The sequence below is a fragment of the Spermophilus citellus genome (assembly GCF_964194105.1).
Source record: "Spermophilus citellus genome assembly, chromosome: 9".
Lineage (NCBI taxonomy): Eukaryota > Metazoa > Chordata > Mammalia > Rodentia > Sciuridae > Spermophilus > Spermophilus citellus.
The window spans coordinates 86,610,196-86,634,107 of record NC_138191.1 but is presented as its reverse complement, the minus strand read 5'-3'; the positions used below and the strand labels follow the sequence as shown (position 1 = coordinate 86,634,107).

Here is a 23,912-nt window from a genome sequence, read left to right as displayed (position 1 = left end):
CACTACAGCGGCAAAATTCAGAAGCCTTGAAGAGGGTCTGTGTCATCTACAAAGACGCAGTGACCACTATTTGGCCCTTTACTGAAGTTTGCGAGCACTGAACCAGACTGAATCAGTGTTTCTATGCTGAGAGCTGGTCATTTAAATCATCAATGGGTAGGGGATGGGTGGGAAGTCTGAAGTGTTCCTGCTCATCTGTGGGGTTCACCTTATTTTGATTTAATTTAAACACCTGAAACCTTAGTGTATATTAAAAGTTTCATTTGTTGAGGTGAGAATTTAATGGTCTTATGGGAGGCCATTATTACAAAATTCCTATTAGCACAAAGCTTGTCACATACAGTGCCTGGTAGGCGTTTGCTAAGATAGATTCTTGATTTTGTTTCATGGGACCCTACCTAGGCTTAACCCTGGGTATCCCCAGGCATATATTCCTGGAAGTAAGCAGGTTGACAGAGGTGGCACTGTGTGGCAGTTCAGTGGCACAGTCTCATGTTGTCTCATCATTTTCTTCTTCAAAAGTTATAGTTAATGATCAACATAAAACAAGAGGTTTATTGACCAACATCTTTATGTTTGCTCCATCTTTGGAATGGTTCCAGTGACAGGTGGAGCTGGCTCTAATAGCAGACCTACATCTGTACCTGCCAGGAGGAAAGACGAAGCTGGCATTTTAACATCAGTCAGATATTTTAATTGCTGTCACGTTTGTTAATTTTTGAAAAGCAATCAAAATATTTGCCATGGCTCACAAAGATAGCCCTCAGAAAACATATTGCTGATGGCTGGAAGATGTCTGCTAAGTCAATAAAACTTTAAGCATAATGAATCTCGCTCTGATGGAGAAAGGAACAGGAGCCAAACAGACTGTCACTCTGTGTTCCACTTCATACAGGGCAACTGCAGATGACATGCACCTCTGTGCACTGTCTTTTGACAAGTTGGAGAGTTCTTGGCCTCTGGCTGGCCTCCTTTCTTGCTAATTCAGCCTTTCCCATAGTGACCCTACTGTAATGTCCCCACCCCTGCACATTGGTTACCTCGCAAGAAGCAGTTAGGTATTCACACTACATTCCCAAGTGACCCAAAACTCCACTGTAGTGTGTGCAGGACGCCTAGCATAAAACCTGGTAGGTGGGATGCTGTTACTTATCCCTAACACCTTCTAACATCCACAAGTAGATGTTCCCCACTTTTGGATAGCTCTCCTATGTATCCATCTAAGCTTTTAATCAGATAGAATGGTAATTAATAAAAGGCTTAATGTCTATTTTTGATCTTTTGTTAGGTATAAATTTGATCTTTTGGAATTCCTTGTTCTCATCCCACCAAACAGTTCCTGCCCATTGTTTCGAGGAATGAGTGAAGAAGAGTTGATCAAAAGCTAAATGGGCATCAGGATGATAGATGCAAATACAGCAAGTGAAAGACAGCAGGACTTGGGACCTGAAGCAAGGGCTTCCCATGCCAAATGGGAATTCAGTCCAGCCTATATAGTGAGCCACCATGGCAGGCCAGCAGGTGTATAGAATGCTAAGAAGCAGACTAGCATCTTGCCTTCTTGAAGTTTGTGATGCTGTGGAGGAAGAAAAGCAGGCGTATGTTTATCGTCCACACTTTTAGACCACCAAGAGTACCATTAATCCCACTATATCCTGCCAATCTTTGCCTCTCCCATTTCAGAATTCTAATCTCTTGTATTAAGTATGGCATAAAAAACATAATATTGTAATTAGTTCACCCTTTTGTATTCAGGGCAGAAGGATTTGCTGACAGTATGCATTAGAGTCACAAGAGCTGTGTTTGAGATGTGACCTTACCACCTACCAGCTGTGGAATCTGCACACTGACCGGGCAGGCGTTGTTGTAGTTACTGCTTGCACAGACCTCAAGATGTAGCTGGGGATGAGGAAAGAGAGAAGGGTGAGCTGATATTAAACAAATAAGACAATTTCAGATGTTAGCAAGTGTGCAGTGAAGAAAATAAATTGAGGTGATGTTATAAAGTGCCACCTCACATCTTTGAGCACCCGTTTCTTCATTTGTAACATGGAAATGAGACCACATGTTGCATTTGATATTTGTAAAAATTCAATGGAATTAAAATAGCCTGTGTGAAAACCCTGTCTACAGTGGAAGTCATGGTTCGTCATCATTGTTAAAGTCACATCTCAGACCTTCAAGCCATAGAAACAGATCTTTAATTTGTCACCCAGGCATTTAGAGCTCTGTGTATTTTTTGGTCAAACACAGCCCATTCCTCTCTTCCTTTTGGCCTTTCCTCAGGCTCTTTCTTCCTTTGAATTGCTTTCTGCTCCATTTCCATCCCTGTAATTCTGCTGATGTGCCATTTGTGACTATAGGGTTGGGTTCTTGCTCATTTCTGAATATCTTGCAGGATATGAAGCAGTGACTGGCACCGAGTAAGTGTGTCACGAATGACTGAGTTGGTGTGGAACAGTACAAAAGGGCAAAAGAGCTTAAGGAAGGAAGTAAATTTTGATTGTGAGAGGGGGTAAAAAAGACTTGCTGAGGGAATAGCAGCAGATGCAGATCAGCAGCAGGGAGGCAGCACACACAGCAGGACCACTTCACACAAAGAACACAGGAGATAGAACACCTGGTTTGGATTCCAACTGGGTCATTTACTGATGAAGTCTTTGGCAAACTGCTTACACTCAGTAAGCATGTTTCTCAAGTCGACTCCAAAGTGGGGATAATAATATTACTAATATCCTAGGGTTGTTTCATGATTGAAATGATATGAATAACGGAAAGCCTCTCTCCCATCAGCTGGCACATAGGAATCATTTTATATGTAACAGCTCTCCTCAATGAGGATGATTCGAGCCCTTCAAGTGCCATCTGTGCTATCTCCCTTACTGTGAATAAGACAGGTGAAGGCAAGGTCAATGCCATAGGTCTAGTCCTTCTGGAGACAAGGCCTATTAACATCACTGTTTCCATAGTAAGAGAATGGACACCAGCCCAACAGGGACCAGCCCCATGAAGGGAGAGATTAATGCAAATGAATCATTTGTGCTGGAAAAAATAATCCAGGACATAAAATGTCACCCTACAAGGTTAAGAATCATAGCTTCACTTAACTGAAACATTGCATTTTCTATTCAAAGGATATTTTTTTAAGAAGCAGAAAAAAATGTTTTGAAGAAAATTTACAACCTTGTATCTAGCAGAATTTCTTCATACTACAAGCAGTTTATACAAGACAGATGCCTGCAGAGCCAGGCCTGTGTACACCTGTGCATTTGGCGGTTATATTTCATTTTCTTTACTTCTCTAGTTCTTGCAGACAACCTGAAATCCAACCCTGGAATTAAGTGGCAGTATTTCAGTTCGGAAGAAGGAATTTTCACTGTTTTCCCAGCACACAAGTTCCGGTGTAAGGGCACCTATGAACATCGCAGTAGGTATGTAGATTTGCTTAATGAGTTTTTAATTATTGCTTAATAGTGATCTATGTTGAGCAGGCTGCAACTGTGGTTCCACAGAGCGCTTGCCTAGCATGTGCAAGGCCCTGGGCTTGATCCCAGGGCCACAAACAACAAAGAAAAAAGAGGAATCTACATGAAATATAGATTTCTCATTTCCATACACAGCTGTGCCTGACAGCTCTAGGTTGAGAAGCTGGTTCTTGTTCTGAAATTATTTCACACTTTGATAACTGGAGATGTGGAAATGCTAGAATAGGGCAGATGATAAAGCTCAGAGCTTTTCAAAACTAATGCACCAACTACAGAACAGATAGATACTAATGAAATTGAATTGTTTGAAGTACTTAGAATGTGTTGAACTTCAGATGTCTTTATTGAAATATAAATAATGATATCGCTATAGCACAATTCTAGATCAAAACTCTATAGTATATTGCAGTAGAGTTCATGATTCTCAACTTCCCTTTTGTGATAAAAGACTTGGCTATACTTTTGAAATTTACATACCAATTTCAACTACCAGAAGTTTTAAGGGTATTCAGAAAGCATTGGATTAAAGATCACACTACCATCCTGCTTTTCTCACGGAAATGACTTGGGATTGTACCACATAGCCAGAGGGAGAGTAATGGTGAGATAATTTGTATGACAAGTCTCATCAATTTGCAGAACCCTGAAGGCAAAGATGCTTTCCTTTGAGCCCCGACAGTTTCCCATTTGCAGTGTCAGGTGTTTGATGCCAGAACATCTGGAGCTAGTGCGAGGAGGTGCCCACGTTCCACGCCATTTTCTGGAATCTAAATAAACAATGACTTTAGCTTCCTTTCATCTTGCCTTTAAATTGTATCTAGGATTTTTCCCCACAGAAAATACTTCTGCCTTCTTCCTAGGAAGAAAACTTTTTATTGTTTGTATTGTCTCTTCCATCCCTCCCTAGCCACTCTGGTGGGGACTTGGGGAGTGTCTTGGAGACTGGACCAGAAGTCATGTCGTTGGCTTCTAGTTAGCTGTCTCAGGAGAGCAAAGGCTATTGTGAACCATCTGATTCTCATTTGCTTCTAGGAGACAGCTTAGATGGAGTGTTGCTTCTAACGAAGCACCTGTGAGGGATAATCCAAAAGGGAGAGCAAGCCCTTAACACAAGTCAGCATTCACCAACGCCGCACAACTGGGAGGTTTCCCTGTGTCTCCAGCCTAAGCCTTATAGATTGCTATTCCCAGTTCTACTTGTACCGACTGTTGTCCTCTGATGCCTTTGTGAGATCTCTGCAACCCTCAAAAGAGTGGAGTGTATTTCAAAACATAGCAACATGAGAAAGAGACCCTGGATACCAGTCATGCGGAGTCAGCCTTCCCATTTATACATTTAACCTTGAATTTGTGTATCCCACAGAAGCAGATTTAACAACATCATGAGACAATGTTAATGCATATCCCACTTTTCATTTGCATTGAGTTCAGTTGGAATGAAGGAAGAATTTTGTTTTAAAGAAAATCCTCTGCCCTCATTTGGAGAACCTCAAAAATGAAGTATTTAACCTAGTTGTCTGTTGGGATGGTCAGATGTTCCTCTTTTTGTTTCTGTTTCCTGTTCCATTTCTATGGTCACCTCTCCTGGATTCATTTTATCCCATTTCCCTCCTGGCTCAATGGTATTGACCAGTGAAAATGTAATAATGGTACTTTAGTATTAATTCAGGGCTGTTGGCTTGAAAACAATTAGTGTAAACTTGGCCAGCTTTTGAGGGGTTTTTTTTGTTGTTGTTTTTTGTTTTTTGTTTTTTACTTTTCGTACATTTCTCAATTTGTGCCCAGGCTTTTGTGACTCAACTGGCATCTAAGATTTCACAGAAAAATTTAGTGTTTTAGGAGTATCAATAAAGGAGAGAATTCTCTTGAGGCTGTTTTGCTTTCCTAACCTCCCCTTAATTTGTTCCAGCTTTAAAACTGTGAATAGAGACCTCATTAAACCTCTTCTCACAAACCCTCCTGCACCGCACATTAGCAGAAGGCTGCTCTGGTTGAAGGCATTTCTCCTTTGTGGTTGCACTCCACCCTCTTTTTCTTAATGTTGGCAAACAAAAACCTAGCAGAAAGAGTGGAGATCACAGGCTTGGACAAATCTTGGTGGCATGGTCTTAAATGCTCAGATAAGGGGCCTTTGGGAGGCTAACCTGTGTGGGATAGTTTCAGCACAGAAAGGAAAAGGGGTCTCATAGCAGGACTGTTTATGTGCACAGAGAGAAACAAAACCTGCCATTCAAAGCCACGTAGCACATCCACGGGTTATGGACTAGCTCACTTCTTGCACTCTGTCAGTCTGTGAAGAATTCAGCACTGGCAAGTAGACCTTCTCTCCCTCTTGGCTAGTTTCTACAGTCCAAGGGTCCACCAGTTCATTTCCTGCAGCAGAATGGCATTGCCATGAAGAAATGAAAGGTGATTTTTAAGTGTGCTAAAAAAAGCCAACTTCCCAGAGGATTTGCTTCCTAAAAACTCCCCTCATCATTAAAGTCATAAATTCCCAATCCCTGTTTCAACACAAAATGTTGTCTTGAGGTGGTATTTTCGGTGCACCAATTTGGTTTCTCCTTCCATGCTGATTTCTCCCTCCTTGTGCATCAGAAGAACACATAAATACCGCCTTGCCCACACATCTGTAGTGTCCAGAGTCGTGTTAGGTTGAGGCCTTTCACCTGTACCAGAACTGACTCCAGAGGGCCTCTTCTCCCTCTAGACCCATCTACGTCTCTACTGTACGGCCACAGTCCAAGCACATCGTCGTGATCCTGGACCATGGGGCTTCAGTCACAGACACCCAGCTTCAGATCGCTAAGGACGCTGCTCAGGTCATCCTCAGCGCCATCGATGAACATGATAAGGTGACATGGTCTTACTGGTCCCTATGGCATGGGGTCTTCCTTGAAGCTCTTTTTAAAATTATTTTTCTGTTTTATGATATACTGTTGTATGCCACATAGCAACACTGTAAGTCCATAATGGACCACATATACACCAATGGTCCCATGAGATTATAATATAGCCTCAGTTTATAATAGGTAATAGATTTAGCTTTGTATAAGTAGATTACACTGCTTACTTAGAACATAGTTAGAGTGTAACAGAGTGTGCGATATTCACACAAGAGCAAAATTGCCTAAATATGCATTTCTCAGAACACCTCTCCATCATTAAGCAGCACATGCCTATGCATTTTTAATCCATCTTTTTAAAATGATTGTGGGGACAGGAGTGATTTAATTTTACTTTAATATTTGTGAAAGCTACTGCCAATCTGACAAACCTCCCTTATAACTAATACCACCATCAAGCAGAGTTCCACTTCCTTGATGGCTCCTATAAATATTTGTGATGAGCTAGAACTTTCACAAAGTTATGCTGTGGAGGAGAAGGGTAAGGGAATCTGGGTGCTAATGGGTGGCTGAACTTTTATCTCAAGATTAGTGGGAAGTGAGGGGAAAAGGAAGACTACTAGAGGTTACTAATCTCAGAGCACACCTTAGCGATAGGTACAGCTAATAATAATCTATTGCCTTCAGGTATTTTCTTCTTCATCATTCTGACGTTTTCATCTCCAAGGGTTTTACTCATGAACCCAGTTGATTAGAGTATACCCACCATGCCCCTACCCCCAGCCTTAACTCCAGTTTATAAAACAAGATGGCTAGGTTATTCTTTGTATGAATTTGGCTTTTTGTTGTTTTTTTTTTATGTTATATGTGAACACTGTACTGCTACCTCATTTGCAGATCAAAACCAAACTCTACAGTCCCCTCACCTTTTACTAATCCTTTTCAAATTTGATAGATTGGTGCCTCCAGGCATTTACTTTTAAATTCATAAGCTGTTCTATAATACTTCTCACTGATTGAGTTTTTCTGATTCTTAAAAATCCTGGCCAGCACAATGGCACACACCTATAGCCCCAGATGTGGGGTCAAGAGGATTGCCTGAGCCTAGGAGCTTGGGGCCAGCCTGGGCAAACAGACACCCCCACACAAGACACCCCCATCTCTAAGTTCTAAAAAATTCTTTAAATGGTGGGGTAACAAATTTTGTTGTGTTATTTTTCTCCCATTCCTCCAGATTTCTGTCTTAACTGTGGCAGACACTGTCAGGACTTGCTCACTAGACCAGTGCTACAAGACCTTCCTGTCTCCAGCCACCAGTGAGACGAAAAGGAAAATGTCCACCTTCGTCAGCAGCGTCAAAGCTTCAGACAGTCCCACACAGCACGCATCAGGGTTTCAAAAGGCATTCCAGCTGATTCGAAGCACAAACAATAACACAAAATTCCAAGCAAGTAAGTGTCTTTTGAGAATTCATAAGCATAACATAGGAATCAATAGGACTATTGAGTTCAGAACTGTGTTTGGAGAGTTTTTTTTTTTTTTAATCACTTTGGGATAAAATTTTCACTTATTGTCTTCATGGTCATTTAATACGAGGATCTTACTAGATTTTCTCATCCTTTCCAACCAGAGGTGGTCAGTTTGCATGATTTCTTGACTCCCAGGGTTTCCTTTTCCTGTGTCTTTATTAAGAACATGTCCTCACTTATTTCCTAAGGGAATATCCACATCCTTTTCAGTGTTAATTGGCAGCTCTGCCTGCCCGTGGACCTGGGGTCGATGCTTGCTTGTGCGCATGTGCACGTGAAGGGGGCTGCTGGAATTCTTGCCTTGATCCTTCCTTCTTCTAACCAGCTGTCATTTAGATGAGCACAGCCCTTCAAATGTACAAAGACACTCTAATTTAATTTTCATGTATTAAAGAAAATCTGGAATCAGGGTGCATGCTAACATAAAGGAAGGAATATTTGAAATGGAATTCAAGCTTTGAGACTAATGGAAGGAATCTGTTTCATTTTCCCTTTTATATTCAAAAATCTGTTTGGAGCTTTTTTTCTTTTTTTGAAAACATTAATATATCCTATTGAGATAAATTTAAGGAATGCATTTTCAAGCTCTTCCATGTGTCCGTGTTTAAATGAAGACAGCCCTGATAAGCACAAAGCATCGTGCCTGGCACATAATGGGCCCCTGAAAGAAGGAAGTTACTGTAATTGTTACAAATGATGATACTATGTGCGGTAATGTCTTTGTCTTTCTTTGTAAAAAAATTACTAAAAAGTTAGCAGTTTAACACAACATACATTTGTAATCTCATATTTTCTATAGGTCAGGAGTCCAGGCACATCTTTGCTGGGTCCTCTATTTAGGGCCTCATGAGGCTACAGACTAGGTGTCAGCCAGGGATATGGTCTCATTTGAGGTTCTGAGCCTTCTTCTGAGCTTGCATATCTGTTGGCAGAATTTGTTTCCTTGCAACTATAAAAATCCATGTTGGTTTGCTTCTTCAAGGCCACTGGGAGAACATCTCTTCTGCTTAAAGTTCCTATCTTGAAGGAAGGCTTGGACCTCTTTTAATGGGTTCATCTGATTAGACCAAATCCACTGTCTTGCCAAAAGGACCTTAATTACATCTCCATGATTCATCCATCTCAATCAGATATGTAGCATGACCACAGGAGTGATGTCCTATCACATTCGCCACATTCTGTTGGTTAGAAGCAAATTATAGTTTATGCCAAGAAAAAAGAATGACACATTGCTCTGGGTTCTTTGGATCATCTTAGAAATTTTTCCTGCCAGCATTGGCAAATACCAGCTATACCCAGGCCCATATCACAGGATAGCTAAGTGTTAAATTGAGCATGGTTCAGTAGGACTAGTGGACAAGACAGATTGGCTAATTGGTCAGGGCTACAAACCTGTCAGTGTTCTTTCCCAGAAGCATTGTTTCTACCTAATTCTTAGTTATCTGGCCGTCATTAGAATTTAAGACCAGTTTTGATTGTTACACTTTCAAATAATGGAGAGAAATATTAGACTAGCAGTTGCAAACTCAGATGCCCACCGTGACCAGGCAGCCAATGTGGGACCAGCAAGGCAGGAGTATGGTAATGAGGATCAGTTGGAGAGCATGGTAAGCCTGAGAGTGTGTGATCCACCAGAGGGGCGCAGGGGCTTTTGTGTCCAGTCTATTTTTGGCATGCAGAAATACCTGCCCAGTGCTGCCAGATCTTCTGACTCAAGAGAAGGTAGAAATGTGGATTTTTAATGTGAAATTTCTTAATTTTCAAGTGTTGACATTCATTCCAGCATTAAAATCACAAATAAAAACCTCATTAAACCTCTTCTCAAACGGCTCCCTGCACTGGACATTTGCAGAACCCTTTTTTGATGGGAGGCATTTCTCCTCTGGGATTTTTTTGTGTATGTGTGTTTGTTTTTCTTTATGTTGGCAAACAGAACCATGGCAGGAAGACTGATCATCAAAGACTTGGACAAATTTTGATGGCCTGGGTTTCAAAATGCTCAGAAAAGCCTCCTTTAGGCCAAGACATTTTTAAGGTTTAGGTCACTATCCTCCATTTGGCAGCATGTACAGGCAGTTCAGAGAAACAAATACAAATTAGTTTGTATAAAGAAATGCTCTGGGGATTTGCATTGTCCTCTTCATCTAGGAGAGGTTTTAAGGTGCTCTCAAGCCTAGTGATTTAGTAAGTGTTTTGAATTTCAACCTGGGTTCTAGTCTGAAACTTTTCTATCCTTATAGCTAGAGTAAATTAATTGACCTCTCCTGTCCTCATACATAAACTGGAGGTGACAGTAAGTTCAAGGTTCCCATCATAAGTATTCAATAATGTTAATTGGGGTTATTATAATATTCCATTTCCTACAAGACTTCTCACTCCAGCCAAACTAAAGCAGATTCCTCAGAGGTCCTAGGTTGACCTCAAGCCCAAAGATGGCCAAGGACCACTATAGCCTTGGCAACAGCAAGTGAAGGTTCTGGATACTACTCCTAGGAGCTCTAACTGTACATCATTACTTCATGCCACAGATGATTATTTAACATCCACTGTGTATCTGGTGCTGCTTCATATGCCATGGGGCAAGGTTATTTAAATGAGTAAGACCTGTCCTTTATGATTGTTGTAAGGATTAGCCCATGCATGGAAGCAAAGCATCTGCCCCATGTTAGTAGTCATATAAACAGAAGCTACATGTCATAAACCACTGTAGCTTTGCATCAATTTGCTTTGTACTAATCCGCAAATCCAAAACTTTTATTCAAAGCTGGCTCTTTTTCAGTCCTATAGTAGATCTATTAGTGGTACCAATAACCCTTTTAGATTTTTTATTCTAAGTTTGGAGAATGATTGATTAGGGAATCATTTGATAGCCAAAGGAGTAAGATGATTAGGAATGGGAATCAAATTACATGGGCAGAGCTCAAATTTGAATTGCTTTTTCCACTTTCATATGGACCCCCCAAAAAACATGATGGTGACTTAGAGTTTTCAAATGAAGAGTCTGCTGCATTCTTTTCAATTTCCATACTGTGTCTTTTCTCTGCCCCAAGTTTCAATAATTAACCACCCCTAACATTACCATTTGCAAATTTTAAATTTTTTTAAGTCAGTAGTTTGGGGGAAAATATTTTGATGAGTCAAAAAAGTCAGATCAGGGGCTGGGGTTGTGGCTCAGTGGTAGAGTGCTTGCCTAGCATGCATGAGGCACTGGATTTGAGCCTCAGAATCACCTAAAAATAAACAACTAAAATAAAGGTATTGTGTCCATCTACAACTAAAAAAAAAAAAAAAAGTTTTAAAAAAGTCAAATCAGATTTGACAAATCTGATAACTAAGGATGGAAAAATAAGTGTAGGAGTGGAGTCAGGGTTTAGAAAGAACCAGTGAGGATACTTACAGAATATATGCCTTATTGTTGGAATAGAACGAAAATATGCTTGGCTGCTCAGCAGCCTGAGGGTGCAGGTCTTCTGGCTTTTCAGTCATGACCCCTGCCATATAACCCAGGTCTTGGTGACAGTGAATTCTATCCAGAACCATAAACCTAAGTACGAAAACCCAAAGTGTTTTCTTTTAGGTCAGTCCAAGTCTCACAAGGAATTGTCTCGTACTATATATCAGCCCATGGTACAGCTAACCCTAACCCTAACCCTAACCCTAACCCTTTCCCAGAATGAATGGAGTGGTTTTCATTCTTTCATTTGTTTGTGTTTTTATTCTGGAGCTTAAATTTTTTAGGATCATAATAAAATAATTTAATAAAATAAAATAATTTACAGGAATGTATTTACAACACTGAAATAAATATTGACACCTAGTTTAAGATAGGAATTTTCCTAAAACTTAAGGATACACACACACACACACACACACACACACACACACACACATACACATTTGCATCATACATTTGCATCACTATTCACTTTTCTAATCTCTGAAGACCACACAATGGAATTTCCATTTGTACTTAAGGTTTGTTACAGGAGTATTCAATCATCAAAACTGACTTTAAGACTTGCTTATATATGAAGTGTTGGTAGTATGTAAACAAACTTTGTATTTATTTCTTTGAGTCACATTCTATTAAAGTCACTTTAATTGTCTACAACATTGATACAACAAATTAACATTTCAATTCTGCATATTAATGAATACTTCAAAACCTAAAATGGAAATTTCAGACTGAAAGAAATTCTAGCATTATGTCTTACTATTAGGATAATTTTCAGGGTAACTATATTTGTCATCTATTGTTGTATAATGAATTACCTCAATACTTAATGTCTTAAAACTATAAATATGTATTGGTTCATAGTTTCTATGGGTCAGGAATCTGGGCACAGCATAGTTGGGTGCCTCTGATTCAAGGTGTCTCAGAAGGTTGCCGTCAAACAATTATTGTCATCTCTGAGTCCAACTAGAGGAGGATCTACTTCCAAAGTCACATTGTTGCTTGGAGGACTTTCAGTTCTGAGGGCCTCATTGCTTGCCTCTCCATAGGATAATTCCCAACACACCCGCTGGCTTCCCTCAGAGTGAGAAAATACCCACAGCAGAAGCCACAGTCTTTTTATAACCTAACCTATCTTGATATCTTATCACTGCTGATGCATCTGCTCACCGAAAGCAAGTTACTAAATTTAGTCTACACTCAGGGAGGCAACCTCCCAAGGACATGATTATCAGAGGTGGCCTTATTGATGGACCAACTTGGAGGCTGTGATTCCAACAAAAAAAAATGACAATGATAGGAACCCAAAGACATAAATATATAACAAATATTTATTTCCCAATAAAAGGATAATATGCAGGATGTCCTAAAAATATCAACTGAATCAAAGAACCTCAGATTAGAAAGAAATATAAAATTCACGTTCTTACTTCCCTCCTTTTATTAAAGTGATTGTTCACTCTCCACCTGTGCATCTGTAGTGGTAAGAAGCTTGTCACCTTCATCTTTGAGTCCATCTAGTTGATGTAAGTACTTCTCACTTAGCCAGAACTACTTCTCAGTCACTCCGTCCATTTGTCCATTTAGAGAGTAATTTAAATCTCACATCACAGGCACTTCTTCAGACCAATAGAAGGGTGTGTGTGTTGTTGTTGTTATTATTGTTGTTCAACTTCTTCCTCTTCTCTTTTACCCTCTTATGCTATTACCCTTTTACTTATACTTTTTATATGAATTAATCCACTAGTTCTCACAGCAACCCTCTGAAGTCATTACCCCATTTCATGGATAAGGAAATGTCTGGTAAAGAGGTTCAGACATTTGTCAAATGACCCCAACACAGGACATAAGTAGCAGAGCTGGATTCTGAGCACGTGGCTCTATGTCCCTGTTTTTACTGTTCACTGCATGATGCTGATGAGTTTTCAAAATAAAAAATCTACCTGGGGCAAATAACCTTGCATCCCTGAAGAGCCTCTGGAAGAACCATCATCTTAAAGCCTAGTCCCCCCCAAAATGTGGTTCATGGTGATGATCCTTCATCCCTGAGGAAAGAATAAGTCATGTTTGGAATCCTCTGGTTCAGAAAGCGGGAGAGCCCTCCACCTGGGCTGGCTCACATTACCACAGCCAGTGGTGTATAAAGGAAATCACCTCCTTTTATTTAATAAATGGATCAGGCGCATCTTTACGTGATGCTGGATTAAATGAGGCTGCAGTGTCCAGAGAGGACAGGATGGAAAGGAGGCGGAGGTGGGGAGATGAAAGCCACCCATCACTTAGGGAGGAATGGGAACTGGGGGCCTGCAGGTCCTCGGGGTGGGGACATCCGGGAGAAATGAAAAGGCCGCTGCACAGCTGCCACCAGCCGGAGTCCAAGCATAACAGCAGTTTGTATGTTTTTGTTTAGATACAGACTTGGTCGTCATTTACCTGTCAGCTGGCATTACATCAAAGGACTCTTCGGAAGAAGATAAAAAGGCAACTCTTCGTGTCATCAATGAAGAAAATAGCTTTCTGAACAACTCCGTAATGATTCTCACCTATGCCCTCATGAACGGTAGGCAGTGATTCGAGATTTTTCTTTCAGATGAAAGTTCCCTCTAAGTGAATGCTGGGGTTTTTTAAAAAAAAAAAAAAGAGAGAGAGAGAGAGAGAGAGAGAGAATCATGACCAGGCTTTGATGAAGGCTATCAGAAGAGGCGAGCAGCTCTTCTACCTAACGCTGGTGTTCTGGGCAGCTTGGGGTGCCCCTTTCCCTTCATCTCTTTGTCCCGCCGACTGCTCGTTCCTAAACCTCCACTTTCATGGGCTTCAGAGGATTTTGTCCAGCTCCCTTTTTTCAGTTCTCCTTCATAGTCTAGGTTATCCAAGGTTTTGATGCTACGTGGAGGTCATTAACTTCTCTCATTGGTTTCGGCTGCGGGAAGCCAAAGCACTGGCCTAGATTCTTCCATGTCACCGAGGCTATGAATAGCAACTTTTCCTGTGGAATCTCCTCCTGAAGCCTCTTCAGCCTCTTTCTTCACCTCAGCTTCCATGGCTGTCACGTGGAGATAAGAGCGACCTACTTTGCAGGGCTGTATTAGCCGTGGGGCAGGCAAACACTGGGGTAGTACCTGGCACTTCTCAATACTCATTAATAGGAATCGTGTTCCTGATAAGTGACAGTATTTCAAAGAGGCTTAGTAAACTGACAAATTCAAGGAAATATTTCATTTGCTCCCTCCTGCTGTCCAGCATGTCCTTCAGGATGTGTGCAACTCAATTTCCTGCCTCTGCCCCTCATTGCTTTTCTTTTGCAGTGCCTTCTTCCTCGGGTCCTTGTCCTCGGTATTCCTGGTAGCCGACTTCTCTTGTGGTTCAGGGGCCACATCTTGATCATTCAGTCTCCCCCATTTTCTTTCCCAGAGTTTCTTCTTTAGAGAATCCCTGGTTCTCAATTTTAATCTGGTAAGGATTATTTGGGGAGTGCCTTAATAGTGCAGATTCCCAGTCACCGCCCTCAGATTCTTATCCAGATCCTCTTAAGGAAGGACCTAGGAACCTGTTTTCACCAGGGTGAATTTTCTCTTGGTGTTTTATGGCCAGGTCTGAAAGAACACAAGCTCCTCTGTCCAGCTTCCATATCTGTAGGGTTGTTGTAATAAAAAATAAACTATTAAAAAAATAAAAATAAAAAAACATAAAAATAAATGATGTGTGTTCAAAGTTGTTAACACAGAACCTGGTAAATAACAAGGCAACTGAAGGAATGAATAGAGGAGGATGTGGTTTCCTGTCAGACAGCACAGCTAAAGGTGGAGGATGTCACTGCTGTCCTGGTCGGGCTCCCTGTTCAGCATGGTGTCCCCACATGCCATGCTTTCTACTCATGAGCAAGTCCCCCACTGTATTACAGTGAGGTGCTCACACAGTGTCCCCTTCCCTGTCCCTCCACTTTCCCCTAGTATGTGAGCTTTGCAGACATGAACTGTGTCTTTGTTTTCTCTGTTCCCTGAAAACTTGGTACAGGACCAAACACAGTTGAGGTAGGTGCAAGTCCCTCTTTTTGCCTGGTCACGTAACCCTCGGGGTCATCTCTGACTGCTTGTTGCTCCTGTTACTTCTGTGGTGCCCTGATAATTCCACACTTTCAAACCTCCAGGGACTTCATCCACCCATTCTTATCTCCTTCTCTGTCTCCTTTTCATCAAACCAAACACATACCCACCAGTTGTCTCTCTTCCCTCTTTCTCAGAATGCAATTTCTGAGGGTTGTTCACTAGGGTGGACATATGCCCTTACTAGATCAGGCATGGTTCAGATAGGTAAGCAGAGCCACTCTGAGAATTTTGGAATAAAATTTTATTATTGGAATTAAATGTACACAGTTATAGGAGAAACTGGAAAGGTAAAGATCCAGAAAAGAAAGCTGACACTTCAGAAATTATAGTCACCCCAATGAAAGCTTGTAAAGAAGTTTAAAATTGGGAAATCTGAGGACCATTTAGGAGCCTGGTATAGAAGCCTCTGGAAGGTCGTTGGCTTTTCATGGCTGCTGGTCCTTGTGTGCTCTCCGTGAAATATCTTGAACATGCCTAGGGTTGCTGTTGATGAGCAAGCCAACCGAAGAGTGGGACAAATTGGAACATTCTATTTCCTCTTTTACTTCATCACCCAAAACTCAAAACACTGGCTTTTGTCATCTTTAACTAGAAAGCATGTAGTTTGGAGAACCTGGGAAATGTAGTTTCCAGCAAGATCATGTTAGCAGTAGACAATCCAGCATACTTATCAGTCTGCCACCCTACAGACCCTACCTTCTACCATCCCTAAATTTCATGAAAAACCAACACTTGATAACTTTCCACCCCACACTGTACTGCTTTGCCTAGCAGATATTCTTGTCAGTTTTTACATTTTGAGTGAGCCAAGCAATACATCCAAAGAAAGGAAACGTATTTACTGCCTGATATATCACTTCACCTCTGCAGGCTTCTCAAGGGTATAAGGTTGGGGGTCAGTCATGGCTTTTTGTTGTCATTTACTCTGGAGCATACCCCTGGCCTCCCAATCTCAATTCATACCAAGCAAAGGAAACAATAAGTCAATTCTGACCTAATTTGTCCCAGGTATTATTTTCCTTTCGTTTAGAATTGTATGAGTGGAGTAAAATACAATGTTTTTCTAAATACAATGTTTTGTGAAAGAAATCATATCCATTCGATTCTGCCACTACATGAGGAATAAACGTCTAATGCTAGAAAAGTCTATATTACCTATATAGAAATGATGAAGACACATATGGTAGGTGAACCATGAAAGCTTCAGATTCTTTTCAATGACTGAATGGTTCATGGTTTGCTATTAAATCTTCAAGAATATGAGGCAAACCCTTTTCAAAACACAATGGTAGAATCTCAATAGTGATGGAGGTCATGTGAATTTGTTTACAATGGTACCCATATGTGATCAGTTACTAATCCTTTTGACTGTGTTCCAACAATAGCAAACTAAAAAACATGGTTTATTAAATTTATTTTTTGCTATAGATTACAGATGTTGTAGAACAATACATCCCAGTATGCCTAAATCTTTTTACAAAGTTTTCAAAACCCTCTAAATATAAAAAGTATACATTAAATAAATCAAATTCAGTATTATCCTAACAATATCAAGCATGAAAACATTTGTAATTAAAATGAGCTTAAGGAAACAGGGTTTGGAGGCATCACTAAATACAATCCATAATTCTTTCATTTAGTTTCATGAGATTTTGGCAAGTGGTTTTGTGGGGAAAGTAAGGAATGAAATGGTAAACTTCTTTAAAACTCTTACAATTTCATCTCCTACTTTAAATTAAATACAGACTTGTTAACCGTTACTTTTGCTTTCACTTATTAAATGCAGCAAAGGAATCTAAATCTTATAATTAAGCTTTTTGGGGGAGAACACATCCTTGCTGAAGAGGGTTCCTTTATTTACTCATATGTTTTTCATCACTGACCTTTGAAGAATCCCTTTACCCTCTTGGCTATTTAAGGGAAGACTCTGTCTCAAACTTTGTTCCTCAGCAGGAACTGGTCTTTGTTTCCTGAATCCATATTGTGTCTGAAAAGACCCCTTTGACTTTGTAAGACCTCATCCATGTCCCTATTGGATCTAAGTGGTAAGACGCTGTGCATATTAACCCTTTTGCTTTCCATGGTTTTCCCTTGCCTTTGATTTCAGATGGGGTGACTGGTTTGAAAGAGCTGGCTTTTCTGAGGGACCTGGCTGAACAGAACTCTGGGAAGTACGGGGTGCCAGACCGGACCGCCCTGCCCGTGATTAAGGGCAGCATGATGGTGCTGAACCAGCTGAGCAATCTGGAGACCACAGTTGGCAGGTTCTACACAAACCTTCCCAACCGGATGATTGATGAAGCTGTCTTTAGCCTCCCCTTCTCTGATGAGATGGGAGATGGTGAGTTTGGAGAACACCTCCTACTAGAGGAAGGGAGGAAGAAATGGGCACCACTTTCTGGGGATCCCAGGCCTGTGAAGCCCTCTGCCATATAACCTGTAACCCTGTATTCTACAGCAGAAATTCCCAGCCCTTTTTCTCCTTATTGCCCAAGCCTCAGTAGATAGAATGACATGTTTTTTTGATGAGACTTTGTGAGAATTCTTCAGTATCCAAATTTGGTCATTTGGAACCAAGAGGTAGCTTTGCATCACAAATAAATAAAGCTCAGAAGTACTTAAAGTTTAGCCTCAAAAGCCAGGCACCAGGGCCTACTCAAACAAATAGAGGGAAGGAGGCATCAGATGGGATCCCAAATCCCATCCTTCCATTAAATAGTTGTCCTTGGTAACTTATTTAATCTCATTAATTCTCCATTTTGTCATCTACCAAAAGAAGTTATATTTCTAGTTTTTAGGTACTAGATCCATTATCTGTAATAATTAATTAGCAGTAACTGGCATACCATCCAATAATAATAACTGCTTTCATTTATTATATATATATAATAGGTGGACCTATTATCTTATTTTATTCTTATGTAGTGCTAAGGAGCAAACCCAGTGCCTCACTCATGCTAGGCAAGCACTCTACCACTGAGCCACAACCCCAGCCCTTTATTTATTTCTTAATGTACTATTTTACCTTTGCTGTTTTCATCATCGTCATCATCCTAATACTCATGATATGATGTTGGATAAAGCATTCAGCCTTCACATGATTCAATTTCCTTATCAAAAAAATGGCAATTATGAAGATTAAATGGAATATTATATATATCCAGTGTCTAGGAAAATGACTGTTCAATAGTATATTCTCAGGGAAATGCAGTCTGTTTCTTTCCCTCCTCATGTCCACATGCATTCTTTTTCCTACAACCCTGACACCAAAGTTTGAATAGGCAGCTTATTACTGACCAGACAGCATCATGAGTCGAGATCTTGTTTTAATGTGCAGTTAACTTGGAACTCTCACAAATACAGATATTCAAAGAAAACACAAATATAAAAAGTAACAAGCCTTGCCAACTGTAATCCCAGGGGCTCTGGAGGCTGAGGTAGGAGGATGATAAGTTCAATCACAGCTTCAGCAACTTAGGGAGACCCTAAGCAATTTAGTGACACCCTGTTTCAAAATAAAAACTGAAAGGGCTAGGAATATGGCTCAGTTCAATTCCTGGTCCCCCCAAAATAGATAGATAAATAAACAAACAAACAAACAAATAATAGCAAGCCTACAGAGAATGTGTTTTAAAGAAACAGGTAAACATGTTCTTTCTATAAAGAAGAAATATGGCGCCAGGAGTGGTGGTGCCCACCTATAATCCCAGCTACCCAGGAGGCTAAGGCAGGAAGATCACAAGTTCAAAGCCAGCCTCACCAACTTAGTAAGACCCTGCCTCAAAATAAAAAATAAAAAGGGCTAGAGATGTAGCTCCATGGTTAAGTGCACCTGGGTTCAATCCCTGGTACCAAAAATAAATAAATAAAAGAAGAAAAAGAAACATGGCAACTGCTATCACACCTTGATTTTTCTATCCTTCCTCTTTCCGAAAAGCTTCACAGATGTATGTAGGATTGAAATTTACATCTGAGATAAGGTTATTTTATAGTAAAAAACACTGTGTCTTGAATGCAAGTGACCATTGCATTAGGCTGTTTACTAAGAGCCAGCAACTCGTTGTACCAGGCAGTGGTAGATAAGGCATACAGTTCACCCTTGCGGAGATCTTATGTCTGCTAAGAGAAGGAGAGATCAAAAAATCCAATTAATATTGTGTGAACAGAACAAAGATAGATGTAGATACCTAGTCCTGTACAAAGTTGGGATTAAACAGCCCAATTTTACTACCAATTAGTGGTGTCAGGAAGGGTGGGACCCTTCCTAAAATTTAACTCTGCAGCCCAGAGAGCTACCCAGAATGCTTTAAACAAAATCATGTGTCAATCTTTGGTCACCTGTTGGCTGCGGTAATCCAGATCTTAGTCTTGAGTCTTGTTTTATGAGTCCCGTACAGTGGGTTTCAGTCATTGCTTTATAGATCTGTTGAGTTCCCCACATAGAGTGTGTCTTTTCATTTTGTGTTTTCAATCCCTAGAATTATTGGGTGACACATCCTCTAACTCCATGACATGAGGACTTCAGTCTAGGGAAACCCATGTTTACATGGCTCTAATTCAAAACCACCATGGATTAAAATGTCAGTTACTGAACATGTATTGCTTTGAAAAAGCAAATCTCTGTGCTTTTGGTTCACAGAGAGTGTTGCAGGATTTTTGTCAGTGTGGCAAGAGCTTAGCATACTTCATTTGCCACAAAGGGATCAAGAGTGTTCTGTCCAAGTTGATAATTGAAAAGTGAGATTGTGTTTTTTTTTTTTTTTTAATACTTTGTTCTCAACAAATCCCGAGGAGAATAGAAATTTGAAATGAGCATTCATCTTAGTCACAGGGCATTTCTGTAGTACTTTACTGAAATCTATGAAAATAGCTTTAATCTTAGACAAAAGCTCTGGAAAATGTGGCTTGCATTTGGGGACCTGTGTTTCCATGCTGGCGCTCACTGTGCTGCTCCTGCCACTTATAACCCATCCATCCAGGGCGACCTGAACAAAAGTTTCCGCAAAATGCATTCTTAAAATCTTCTTAAATACCGGTTATTCTTAAGTGTTTTAAAACAGGGCTGGGGGTGTAACTCAGTGGAAGAGCACTTTTCTAGCATATGCAAGATCCTGGGTTTCCTTTCCCAACTCCTCAAAAAAAAAAGAAGTTTTAGAACAGACAAAAGGCTTTCTAACTCTGAACTGCTCAGTGAAGGATTTTTGACATAGAAGAGACCCTCATTGCATGACTTTTCACACCCTTCCCCTTCTAGGTGAGGCATGTAGTGAGTCTCTGGGACCACCTCAATTCAACAGTATCTCAAGTAGACATCATGGGCAAACCCTGTGAGGAGGCCCATTCTTTGTAGAGTCTTCATGAGCATCCAGATCCCTTTCCTGAGTGTTCTAGAGAAGAGACTTTCTGATATACCACTAAGGCAGGCAGGTGCTCCCAAGTGCAGGAAAATACAAGGTCAAGTAGAGATAAACGACCCATCTTTGTCTTTACAGTTTTGTTTACAGCCATAAGAGTGTAGCATTGTTAGGAATCATAGAGATCATTTTGTGTCAGCTCCATATCTAGTACATGAAGATGCTTATTCATCAAGGTGGCACAACCTTCCCAATCTAGTAATGGAGCCGAAGGAGAGCCCAGGTGCTCAGATTGGGCCTTCCTCCACCACTTACACTCTCTACTTCTGCGCATTTCTTCCTGTGTGCTTTTCTCCTTTTTAAATTATCCTTAAATAGCCTATTGTTTTTATATGGAACTAAATATGGTTTGTATACTTTGAAAGGGGTTTTGGATTTTTTGTTTTGTTTTTTAAGAAGAAATGTAGGGGCTGGGAATGTGGCTCAAGGGGTAGTGTGCTTGCCTGGCATACCCGGGCCCTAGGTTTGATCCTCAGCACCACATGAAAATAAAAAAACAAAGATGTTGTGTCCACCGAAAAAATTTAAAAAATAAATATTTTTTAAAAAGAAGAAGAAATGTAAAAGAACATGTACCAGAGACTCTATGGCTGACAAAGCCTGAAATGTTTACTGTCTGGCCCTTTACTTACAAGTATAGGAACTTGCAGCCTAAGTGACTGGAAACATTCCTGCAGAAGCTAAATTTCTCCTTTATACTCAGAGTGTCACAGGTACAATACAGAAGGAATACCGCTGGACTAGAACTCGGGATTTTTAGATTCCTTGTTCAGCTGAATTTCCACACCCCAGGAAACAGAATGACATATGCACTGCTGAGGTTTGCACCGATCCGCAGTGTCATGGCTTAGATGAAAAAGCAGTGGGAAGCGTACCAATTGCCTCCGTTTAACTCAGTACCTGAACTGCCAAAGGACACTCTTTCCCTCTCCCTCTCACTTTCTACCAAGAAGAATTAAGATAACTGATATTAGCCTTTGTATTTCACGGGAGCACATCTCTAGTCTTTGTCCAGAGCCTTCTCTGATACCCTTTGGGTTTTTTTGTTTGTTTCTAACCCACAGGTTTGATCATGACCGTGAGTAAACCATGTTATTTTGGAAACCTACTTCTGGGAATTGTAGGCGTGGACGTGAATCTGGCTTACATTCTTGAAGACGTGACATACTACCAAGATTCTTTGGCTTCCTATACTTTTCTCATAGATGACAAAGGTAATTTGCTAAAAGTTAATCATAGGAAGGAAAGGTTTCGTTAGCAACCCAAAGACAATAGTCTGTAGGTATTCTGGTACTAAACAGGACGAAGATGGTATTGACAGAAAAGCAGTGTGACTAGGATAGCTTATTTGAAGTAGAACACACCAAGATGCAGAGGGAATCTGCAGACTACACATTTATTTCTATGTTCTGTCAAGATGTCACAGTATTTTGCAACATCAGGAAGTTGAATTTGAGGATTGACTCACACATAGGATGTGATCCTTTAAATCATTTTCACTTGTATTTTTATCTTTAGATTTACCAGCATTAAGGTTTATGTGGTAGATTAGAATATTTAGTGAAATGAAAACCAAATGATTCCTACTTCAATCATATTCTTAATTAGAGAAATTGTTCAGTGATTTAAAATCTCTTTCTATGTTTTAAGAGTTTTACACCAGCATACATAAATCAGGTTCAGTTTTTACTGGACTGATGAGTTACAGGCTGAGAAGCTGAGTCCTGGGCAGCCATCCCAGAGTATCCCACATCTGAAATCAGCAATCAGCACTTCGATTCCAACCAGAACTTCTAATAGCATGTTCTAATGGTATGCATTGTGTTTTCTGATTTCAGGATATACACTTATGCATCCGTCTCTCACTAGGCCATATTTACTCTCAGAACCCCCCCTTCATACTGACATTATACATTATGAAAATATCCCCAAGTTTGAGTTGGTTCGGCAAAATATCCTAAGGTAAGAAAAAGGTGAGGGTAGTTGTATTTTTTTTCAGAAAATGGGACCCATCAAGGTCAAATATGACTTGTTTACTATAGTGTATAAGACAAGTATATAAATCATTTTATTGTCATCAAAAGTATTCTGAGTTATTTTTCCATGAGAATAGTAGCCAAGATTTTATCTGCTGCATATAACAGATAAGATTTCTCAAAACTATTATGTGGGACTATTGTCTTGTAAATAAAATTCTATGTTCATATTGACTTTAATTGTAAAATAAGGTACATATTATCTCATTAAAAAATACTTCAGTTACACCTAACTAGAAAATAACAGCAAAATAAAAGGTTAAGTTGAAGACTAGCTCTACTGTATTTGCCAAAAAATAGCTTGGCAAAGTAACACATTCCAATTTGATAGCACAGTCTTAAACAACATTTTCCCTTAAAATAAAAACAGATTGGATGTTTTCCAACTGTGATACATTATTTTGGCAGATGGTAACCTATAGAGAAATAGGTCTTTGTGCTCATTGGTTGAAAATTAATGACTGAGTGATTTGAGACAGGTTAGTCTCTGGAAAGAATTAGAATTGGGGGCAGGGGTAGAGAGTAAGGAATGTTTTTAATGCAGAGCTGACATCATGCTTTGACAGAATTGAAAGTCTCACATTATGTCTTTCAAAAGTGATGAGCTTCATTGCTATTCAGAATCAGGAGGTGGTCATTGACTCACAGCTTCTTCCTTGCCTTTAATTAAGTGCTTAATTTTATCTTTTGCCTCAAGTATTTAATTCTGTTTGGCAACACAGCCTCCCTCTGGGCAGCCAGATTATCGCAGTCCCTGTGAACTCATCCCTGTCTTGGCACATAAACAAGCTGAGAGAGACCGGGAAGGAGGCCTACAATGTTAGCTATGCCTGGAAGATGGTGAGTGGTGGGAAGTCACTTTTGCTTGAAGGGCTATAGCGCTTGTCTTCATGGGGACTCTGGGGGACTTGAGTCAGATAATGGGACTGGTATTTAAAGTGATCGTTTTTTATTTTTCCTTTTTTTGTTTGTAAAACTAATAATTATTCATGATGAATAAATCAAACCATATTTTATATGGATATAAAGTAGAAAGTAAACTATG

The 23,912-nt window shown here is 40.1% G+C and overlaps 1 protein-coding gene across 1 annotated transcript in view; it reads left to right on the top strand.

The window, feature by feature from the left end:
• CACHD1 (cache domain containing 1) overlaps positions 1 to 23,912 on the top strand; it is a 219,803-nt gene that overhangs the window by 159,748 nt on the left and 36,143 nt on the right. Inside the window, exons 5-12 of the mRNA XM_081307496.1 lie at positions 3,305 to 3,431; positions 6,193 to 6,337; positions 7,563 to 7,779; positions 13,722 to 13,871; positions 17,525 to 17,758; positions 21,896 to 22,045; positions 22,670 to 22,793; positions 23,590 to 23,707. Coding sequence (XP_081163622.1) covers positions 3,305 to 3,431; positions 6,193 to 6,337; positions 7,563 to 7,779; positions 13,722 to 13,871; positions 17,525 to 17,758; positions 21,896 to 22,045; positions 22,670 to 22,793; positions 23,590 to 23,707 — 1,265 coding nt within the window. The remainder of the gene's footprint in view (positions 1 to 3,304; positions 3,432 to 6,192; positions 6,338 to 7,562; positions 7,780 to 13,721; positions 13,872 to 17,524; positions 17,759 to 21,895; positions 22,046 to 22,669; positions 22,794 to 23,589; positions 23,708 to 23,912) is intronic.